At 37.6% G+C, this 10427-nt stretch overlaps 1 protein-coding gene across 1 annotated transcript; it reads left to right on the top strand.

The window, feature by feature from the left end:
• Positions 1–1125: 1125 nt before the first annotated feature.
• Positions 1126–7072, top strand: LOC101291147 (uncharacterized membrane protein At1g06890-like). Its single transcript, XM_004299748.1, has 9 exons — positions 1126–1492; positions 2476–2627; positions 2731–2936; positions 3009–3102; positions 3864–4030; positions 4142–4312; positions 5666–5949; positions 6555–6608; positions 6733–7072. Exons 1-7 carry the CDS (start codon positions 1420–1422, stop codon positions 5934–5936), a joined length of 1134 nt encoding a protein of 377 aa, XP_004299796.1. The 5' UTR covers positions 1126–1419; the 3' UTR covers positions 5937–5949; positions 6555–6608; positions 6733–7072.
• Positions 7073–10427: the final 3355 nt, after the last annotated feature.

The following is a 10427-nucleotide window of genomic DNA, read 5'->3' as shown; positions in this document are numbered from 1 at the left end:
TGATGGGTGGGAGGAACCATTTTCCCTACACTTGGGAACCTATTTCTTTTCCCACTCTTTTCCTTAGTTTCCAAACATAGGAATGCTTTGTTGCACGGACACGACTAAGGACAAAGTGTCGAAGTGTCCAACACTCCCGAACACACCGATACGGTTGGATACCGCGGCGTGTTGGAAAATACTGACTTTTCCAACACGCCATATCATCGCCAAGATTTATATAGCACTGCGCGTCAGGTGCTTCATCTCCTCAGCGATGGCAAGTGATACAGTTTCTGGTGGTTCTGCAAAACCCAGCTCATGTCCTTGCCTGATCAGGTCCTTGGGTTCAGGTTACTAATCTCGTAGTGGCTCGCCGCGTCGGTGTTGGCAATGACAGTCAACCTCCTAATCAACGCCTGGTAATTTGGGGTTTTGAAACTTAAATTCGATTGATTTACGAGTAAAGAAGATGAGGCGGTAGGATAGGGATTGGTGAGTTTAGTCAGAAACAGAGAAGGAGAGAGATTAGGTGGAGTGGGTTTAGTTAGCAGCAGATAAGGAGAGAAATTGGGTTGAGAAGCTTTTTAGTATTTTTAGGGTTCTTTTTATGAGTTTTTAGTAATTTTTTTTAAAAAAAAAATGTTTTTATATATTAAAAATTTATAAATATATTCATTATTTACCGTGTTGCGTCGTGCCTGTGCAACATAACAACATAACAGGAAAGTCGGATTACTTTCCTTTTCCATTATCTTGATTTCATGAAACAAACATGACCCTTAGATCAGGTATGATTGAAGTGTTCCAAATATAACACGAAGAGATGAATTAGACAAGTTTAAGGAACTCATCCGCAAATGGCTCAATTCTCCCAGGATAGTCTGCCGCAGAATGCTCTGATATGTTGCGACTCACGAGACTTCTGCATCTAGTTTTCTGTTATTTTCCCATCGTCTTCCAAAAGAAACAAAAAAAAATTACCATTGTTTATAAAAATAAAAACAGCAGAGAAAAGCTAGCTTTCTCGTGGGTGGTCAAAACAAAGGAAAGAAAAAAGAACAGTGTTCAACTGTGTGTCGGTACTTGGGGGCAGGCCTAAATGCCTAAGGAACCTAATGATGTCCTCGACCTCCAACTACATCAATCTCTCAGACACTCTTTCTGATAAAACAGAAAGAAAATAAAGGTCATTCTCAGACGACAAATAACTTCAAACATCCGCCATCACCGCTCTCGTTAACCCACGTGTCTCTCCCAAATGGATGCGCCCTTCAAATCCTCCTCGTCTTCTTCTTCTTTTCATTTTCACTCCAACAACTCACTCCCACTTGCTCCTCCACTCTCACTCTGAAAACCCAAAAAAACTACATCTTTATTTTCATTCCCAGTTCGAAAAGAGATCCAAAGCTTTATGCTTGCATAACCCAAAACCCGAAAATGTTGAATTTCTTTGTGAGGAAAGATGTCAGGAAGATCCTCAAACGCAAGGATAGTGATGCTGGTGAAAGAGGTGTTCTTTAGTTTCCTTCATTTAATTTGCATCTTTATTACCATTTTCCTTCTCATCTTTTTGGCCCATTTGGGTTGTTAATTTTGTATGATTTGTTTGGATTAGACATGGCTATGAAGGGTCTCTTTAGTTTTTGTTGATCTGGGTGACTGTTGCAATTACTGTATTATAATCTTTCAGTTTCTGGGACTCTCATAGCTTGGTGTCTATTGGTTGATTTTAATTCCTGTTTACTTCTGAGTTCTGACTACATTGACCCATTTGCATGAGCTATTTATTGAAAGGAAAATCTTAACCACTTTGTTATAGAATCTATTTGATAGAATTTTTTTCTTTATTTAATCATTATTTATTTTCCCCCTCCCGAGTGTTAAATGTATCGTCAATATGTGTGCACATTACTGTTTAATTGCTAAGGTTCATATGCTGCTTATGCAAAGAACATGAATCAGTTTATATTTCAATTGGAGTTTTAGTACTTAAGACAGTCAGCTGAACTCAAGTAAAATGGAACTAAAGGTGCTTGTGGCCTGTTCTGAATCTTTTCTTGTAAGGACATTGCTTTTGTTCTTGAAATTCCCCCCACCTTGAGTATATGATATGATATGAGATTGCTTATGAGGTGGTTCCCAATTGTGATTCTCCACCTTGACATTTGTATATGTTTCTTTGAGTTGAATGCTTCTTCTGAAAAGGAGTTTAGCCTTCTTTTATTTTGTGTTTTGACTTTAGAGTACCCAATGGAGGATACCAATGGTTTTGTTAGCTTAAGCAGAGGCAAACATGTCTGTGATTCAAGTGACTGCATTTGTGAATTTATTTTTGTCCCAAAAGTACTTGGTTTCTCACTGTTGTGATTTAAGTGATTGTTGGAAAGCAGAATTAGTTATGCATTATGCACACCATTTAGAGTATGACAGTAGTCATGCATCTGTAATATGTTGTTTAATGATAGAATTCTTATTGTCCGTTCATCAACTCAGGAAAAGCTCTTGAAGACTTGCGGTCTTCTCTGTTCAATGTTTTCCGCTCACCTGAAGGTGCAAAGCGTCAACAGCAACAATTATGTGGCCCTGCAACTGCTCTGACATTCAATTTTGTAGTAGCTGTTGGTATAATTTTCATGAACAAATTGGTACGTATGCTGAACTTTCAACATGTTGAATCAGTCTGTAATTTTCCTGATTGGATCTTATAGTTGCTGCAGTTCAGTTGGTAACTTCCTTTGTTTTCTTCAGGTGCTCAAAGTTGTCGGGTTCCAGTTTCCTATATTTCTTACGTTTATACACTATGTTGTAAGCTGGTTATTGATGGCCATTCTGAAATCTCTGTCTATCCTCCCTGCATCTCCCTCAAAATCGGCTCGCATATCTACGTTATTTACTCTTGGCTTTGTTATGGCTCTATCTACTGGCCTTGCTAATGTTAGCTTAAAGTATAATAGGTGAGATATCTCATAACTATTTTCCCCAATTAATATAGTTTTGAACATTGAATTTAACATCTCTTTCTTCAGTGTGGGCTTTTATCAGATGTCTAAGATTGCGGTTACGCCATCAATTGTTCTTGCAGAATTTGTACTCTACAATAAGAGAGTGTCTTTCTCCAAGGTACAGTTTTCTTTTGGGCCTCTTAAGTATCAATTATGCAAGTAAACTGTAGTAGACTGAAATATTTGAGATGATTCAGGTGTGGTTTTACTTGTTACAAAAAAACAAAAGAAAGGTTCGTTTTTGGGGAAAAGGGGATATTATATTGTTACTATCCTCATTTTCATCTTCTTTTGGTGGATGAAGACATTATGTGTATATGAACCTTAAATTCACTGGGTTCTGCGTAGTACCAACAAATTCATTTATTACAACAGTGAAAAATTAAGCTGCTCTATAGAAAATTGCATTCAATTGTAAAACCTGGCATTGCTGACTGAACAACCAAAAATAAAGCACAAAAATTCTATAATATATCTTGAGACATGCATATAATATTTTGGAGTCGATTTACCCACCACGAGTTTTGTGTCCAGCACCATTTCAGCCATGTGTACAATGTCAAATTTTACTGTAAGTCTGGAGACATCCTGGACGTTTTACATATCCAAAATGAATTACCTAATTCTGCCCTTTTCTTTCTCTGAAATGATGCCATACTACTTTTCTCTTCAACTGGTCTTACTATTCTTTTGGTCTATCATACCTTTGCATTTAGGATGCTTGTATCAGTCCAGGTACCTCGAGTTGATGAACCTCTTTCTTTCCAAATTATGATCCAACATTTAGTACTTTATTTTTCAATCATTGTTACACCCAAGCAAAATTATATGTAAGAAGTTCTTGTATCTGTCCTAACTTCATAATATGAAATATTTCAGGTCCTAACACTTGCAGTAGTATCTTTTGGTGTCGCAGTGGCTACTGTAACGGATCTGCAATTCCATCTCTTTGGAGCTTGTATAGCATTAGCATGGATAATACCCAGTGCAATCAACAAGATTCTATGGTCTAGCCTGCAACAGCAGGAGAATTGGACAGCCTTGGCGTAAGTTATGCTGCATATGGGATCCCTAAATTTATTGAAATGTCCTTTGTTTTGGCATCTACACGAAAGTAACTCCATTACATCTTAACCAAAATGCAACTCATTGAACAGATTAATGTGGAAGACAACGCCAGTTACTTTATTTTTTCTTGTTGCATTGATACCCTGGTTGGATCCACCTGGTGCTCTCTCCTTTAATTGGAGCTTTAATAATACCTCGGCAATTCTCATGTCAGCTATTCTCGGCTTCTTACTTCAGTGGTCTGGTGCCCTAGCTCTTGGGTATGTATCTTCTATAAAGGCCCCTATATATAATATCTGTTTCCTGTCTGTGGCTACTACATAATGCCCTGTTTGGTTCCCTTCTAAATTATAAAAATGTTTCGCTTCCGTGTTTTCTGGTTTATGTTTTACCCAGATCATGTGAAGTTTCGGCCGTAAAAAACGAACAAAATTGTCGATGGGGGTAAAATAATATAATTGAACTAACATATGTATATATTCACCGTTACTAAGGATCTGTTAGCTTAGTTGTTAAATTAGATACAGAAGATATGGACCGCTGAGGTTCATTGAAGCATTTTATCTACTTTGCATCTGGAGTGTCCATATATCATATAACTGTGAAGAAAACAGGTCTGTTTTTAAGGATACATAATGTCTGTATATAATGGCTAGGACAATGGTCTATTTATAAGGATACACAGTGTCTATATAGAAAGTGTCTGACTCTTCATTTCTACTGTTCCTGCCCTTAACAATTTAACCTCTATCTATGTCTTTATCTGTCCAGCTATCTGTTCTGTGTCATTATGTGAAACTTATTGTCTCCTCATGCTTATAATTTAGCTTCTTCATTGGAGAGATAAACTTTAGATTATTATAAGCAAATTCTCATACTGGAGATGAACTGGTTACCTTCCAAATTGAATGAAGAAATCTAAATTGTTTTGAGGTGTATCTTCACTAATTCCAATTACTTGGACATTCAACCACATTTTCTTACAACCTATTGAACAGTTTTTGAAATGTAAATAGGTGATAATGAAGAGTTTTTCTGATAACTAGTGGGTATTTTTGTTTATTCTTGTAATTCAATACATCATGGATCAATTCTTTTTCCACTTGAATTTCTGTCCATGTGGTACCTAATGGCTCTTAAATCAGCCAAGATAGAATCTCGTTGGCAACATTATAGCCGTGGACTCACAATGTTATTAACAATTCTAGAGTATAGCTGATAGATAGGCAACGACTGAAGGAGGTTAGTTGTATCCATGGTAGGCTATAACCGATAACTTATTGACTATGTGGAAGGATTGAACATATTGCCCTAATATCTAGAACAACCTGCAGGTAGAGGACTGACCAAAACGACACCAGGCCATGTTTGAGAGATGACCTTTATGATAAATACTAGCAACTCCCTCTCATTATAACTACTTCAAACGTAGTCTTGTAAGATTAGATAATGTATTCAATTCCTCTCATTTGGTAGTGTATGTTAAGGACAACCATACGTTCATTCATCACCTATATCTATTTTACTTTCTGAGCCATGCACTGTAAATTATATATACATAGCTGGCTGTTTTGGTTCTCATCCTCATTCTTTATCCTTTTGTTTATTGTCAGGGCTACATCTGCTGTTACACATGTTGTTCTTGGTCAATTTAAAACATGTGTCATTCTGCTTGGAAACTACTACCTCTTTAGTTCCAATCCAGGCAAGACCAGTATTTGTGGGGCCTTCACAGCAATCGCTGGAATGTCTATATACACTTACCTAAACTTGAGGCAGCAATCAAGCAGAACATCCCCACGACAAGCCTCAACATTACCAAAATCTAAACTGAGTAAAGAAAATGGCAACCATGATGGAAATTATGGGGCTGAATCTGTCTAACACAATTCATCAGGTTAGGTACATGTGGAGATCTAACTCATCACTGACTTGGGCATTGTTTCAGTTGTTTACTGTTAGACTAATACTATTCAATTCTAATTTTAAAGGTTGACCGCATTCCACGCTTACCATGTATTAGAGTTTGGTGTTAGGTTAGTCAGATAGACTTTCATATGACTTTACCTGCTACAAGACACCTTTTTGTAGATTATGGGTTCATCAATACTGTCTTGGCTGCAAATCGAACACTGTATATATTTAATGAGTTGGAGTTAGAGGTTTCTTTACTAGATACAACTTGATGAGGCTCATCGTTTCAGCATTTCTGGTTAAAGCTTTTTCTCATGGTTACCTTCTAGCCCTGGTCTAATTTTTTTTTATTTTCTTTTTATCTTTATCTCTTGTTCTTTAACCTTCTGTGAGTTTGTTTGAGTTGGTCAACCCAAATCTGAAACAAAGCTGTGCATTACTATCTAAATGCTGTCTAAACGCCTTTTGATCATTTACAGCCATTTTGAACCAAAAAACTGAACTGTTGGACTTTTTTCAAGACACTTGTCTGTAGGCAAGAGAGCTGAACTTTTTTTTTTCCCCAATTTCTTGCTCTATCATTTTTAGGCTTTGGCTGCCGTGTAATTGAGCTCAAAGCCTAGTTACTGCAGACAAATCTAGGTAAAACTATAATTCAGTACTGCAGGCTTCTCTCAATTTTTTGCAAAAATTAATGATCTTTTCATTCTTTTCTTTTCTTAAAGATGAACCTTTCATTCGTATAACGCAGTGATGGATTACGCAGGGCATACAACCGTTGAGAACAACGGTTCATGGAGTCCAGGTAATCCATCACTCCTGAGAAGAGAGAAAAGAGCTCGAGGAGTGAAAGATTAGGGGTTTCGGCAGCAGACCACTTTCCATGAGTGCGCTTGACACGCTCAATGACAGCAAAGGGATTAGGCTTAACATGATTCAACACATTCTGACAACCGTGTTTCCAAATCTCCCAAAGATGCCAAACAAATAAGCTGAAGAAGAGAGTCCCTGTCATCAACTAGCGCCGCACTCTTGTGATCAATCTCCAACAACCAATCTTCAGGAGAGGAGAGACACCCTGTTTGTTTGGGGAGTACCTAGTGTTACTACCAGCACTAGCTCGGTCCAATCACATAGTAGTAGGCAATGTTCAATAGATTCGGGAAAGAGACCACAAATCTTCCATAAATGAGATACGCCTATTTTTCTCTTGTGAAGGTTTGCAGAAGTTGGAAGAGCACCAACAATTGCTTTCCAAATATATTAGAGATTTTTGGAGCAGATTTGGAACCCCAAGCTAACCTCCAGATTTGGGGATTCACATGTGTAAATGCCACTTTTAGTGTGAGGCCAAACCAGAATATCTTCATCCGAGAAAGAGCAAATGGAAATTGCCTTGAAATTGGTCTTAGTTGTTTGAAATTGCACTGGAACTGTTGCAGACGATTTCTATATTTATGAGCAGATTTATGGCTATAGGTCAATCCGAAAATCACTTCAGTTTCACTGTACTTCAGTCTATGTCCAATGACCTGAATCGATAGTTATATATACCATGGAAGATAAGACTATGAAGAACAACTGCATAAGTGTATGGTTTCTGTCTTAGAAGGTTGCTCCTGCAAGCCCCTATCAATCAAACAATTCAGCGATTTCCAAGTTCATTACTTGTGCCAATTCAATTACATGTTCTTATTTGTGGTTTTGGTTTCTTGAGTATTATGTAATATTCTTTGTATATGATTTGACATGGGATATAGGTACTGTAATACAAACTCGTTCAAGGTATAATTACCAAACTCACGGTTCTACCAGGGCGGGGGACGGTTTTAGTATGTTTAGTGACTTCAGTCATATAGCTATAAACCTCACTAGGCAAAAACCTGGCCGCGCCTTGCTGCGGCCTTTTTTTCTCAAATTCTAAACAGAACAAATAATTCTCACATATGTCTAGAGAAATTCATAACTAAAATACAATATAGCAAATTAAAGTATCAAAAATTGCTAATCACCTATTAAAACCTCAACGGAAACTTTCTTTCAAAACTCTTCCGTTTTAAACTTTTTTCTGGAGATATCTATCGGGTAGGTTGACAGGACCCACCCCGAATTTCACCTTGAAACCCGAGATAAATCCTGCGGGGTCCACCTTCAAGGAAAATTAACCAAAAATTCGGCATAACCTTCCATGAAAATGGATAACCCTTACCTGAAAAATCCAACTTAACACTTCTATAAACAAACATCCATCCTCAACACCTAGAGCCTTCCTGCTCCCTAAGTTCAACACATCTCCCAATATAACAATTACTCAACTAAACTAATCCCACAACCAACAATAACCAACATTAATTGATTAACTGATTATCAGAGCATATCTAAAGTTAAACGAAAAACAATGACTAAAGAATAAGCGGAAGCAACCCTTACCTGAAAAATCCAACTTAATACTTCTATAAACAAACATTCATCCTCAACACCTGAAACCTTCCTGCTCCCTAAGTTCAACACATCTCCCAATATAACAATTACTCAACTAAACTAATCCCACAACCAACAATAACCAACATTAATTGGTTAACTGATTATCAGAGCATATCTAAAGTTAAACGAAAAACAATGACTAAAGAATAAGCGGAAGCAACCTCTGACTATGCCTTGACTCCATGTATGCTCGACCTCAAATAACTTAGCCTGCAAACTGGGCATTTAAAACCAAAGGACCCAGGGAAAAGTAATTTAAAACGTTAGAGTGAGTGGACGAAAAATAATCAAGTAACTAATCGCAACATAACTAACCAAACTTAATTACTTTCCCATTTTCCAATAATCAAGAAATCCGTTGCATGTAAGCGTTGATAATACCTTCATAAAGAAAATCCCAAGAAAACGGACTAGCCCCGCTAGTCAAAATAACGACAAAGATAAATAATAATGGACTAGCCCCGCTAGTCAAAAACAACATTAAAGGTGCATAAAAACCTTCGTAAAATGAAATATCGAAAAGATGGACTAGCCCCGCTAGTCAAGACAATAAATGTTAATTAAGAAGCAACTATAGCCATACAAGTGAGCCTCCCAAGCTCGGGTGCCTCCTAGGCAAAAGTACTCCCATACTCCCTACACCTTCACGTTATGATAACCGAGAGAGTGCAGGGCTTGTGTGATGTTGTCGACTACATCACATCACCCGAAGGTGGAAAGGGCTTGAGTAACCCCACTTAAAACATGGAAGCTACATCACCTCGAAAGACGGAACGACATGCTAGCATGAATAATAACAATCCAACAAGTATGGCATAAATAAAGGAACATAAATCCATGTGAGTTTCCCCGAAACTCATAACTAAAGCATAAGTACGATTCCCAACCATACTCAAAGAATTCAAAGAGCAAATAAAATAATTAAATTCAATGACGTGTCCCACACGTTAAAATGCTCAAATAAATAAACAACTCATATCATTAACATGTTTCAAAAATTAGACAATACTCAAATCTTTAAAGAAATCTCAAATCCAGAGGTCAAAAGAATATCATAATTCAAATACCAAAACTCTTACCCAAGCTCAAATCTATAACCAATTCAAAAGCTGAAATTATAATTTAAACTTGGACAAATATAATAGACAACTTATAAAATTATGCATGCATATTAATTAAAAACCAAAATGTCCACTCATAGATTTAAGCCTGACGAAATCCGAATCGCCACTCAAGCGAGGTCTCCTCGAATCCTGGCACAACAACCATGCTTAGGACCAAACTTCAATTCTGGAAAATAAATACGTTAATAAAAAAATCTAACTCTCTTCTGTTTAACCCACTACTCTTATTAGGGTTAAACTCACCGGATTCACATCAAACTCAACCACAACCTTAAATCATCAATTCTAACATTCCAATCTTTAATCTTTGAAAAATCTCAAACCTTATCAAAACTCTTTCAAAAATTCCAAACTTTACTTCATTAAACTCCTCTCATAAAAAAAAACTCAAAAACATGAAAAGCTACCCCTAAGGGGCAGCGCTGCCGCCTGCTCTACCGGCAGCGGCGGCGGGCAGCTGAACTCCGGCGGCGTCCAATGCCTCCCAAATTTTAACAGAATAATCCTCTCATCAAGCAAAACAACTTTCATAACTAGCACTTAGTTCAATTCTAAGGCTAACTAGGGTAATCGAACTAAAACATCCATAAATCCCTACAACTTCAATTAAACATTTCTCATTAACAAGATCGAATTGGACCAATTTCTTTTGAGGGATTACTCACCTTGATGAGAGCTACCATATGAGCCAAGAATCATGAACTTTGGTGGCCGGAGGTGGGATTTCCGACGAGTTGGCAGTCGGTGTTCTCGGTGGGATTTCTCTCAATCGGCGGCGTCCCGCGTGCGGTCACAGGCCTAGAAAGAGAGAGGGGGCGGCGAGGGTCCGAGCTGGGGTGGTCCGGCAGTCTCT

This window comes from Fragaria vesca, linkage group LG5 (genome assembly GCF_000184155.1).
Source record: "Fragaria vesca subsp. vesca linkage group LG5, FraVesHawaii_1.0, whole genome shotgun sequence".
NCBI lineage: Eukaryota > Viridiplantae > Streptophyta > Magnoliopsida > Rosales > Rosaceae > Fragaria > Fragaria vesca.
This window is presented reverse-complemented; position numbering and strand designations above follow the sequence as displayed.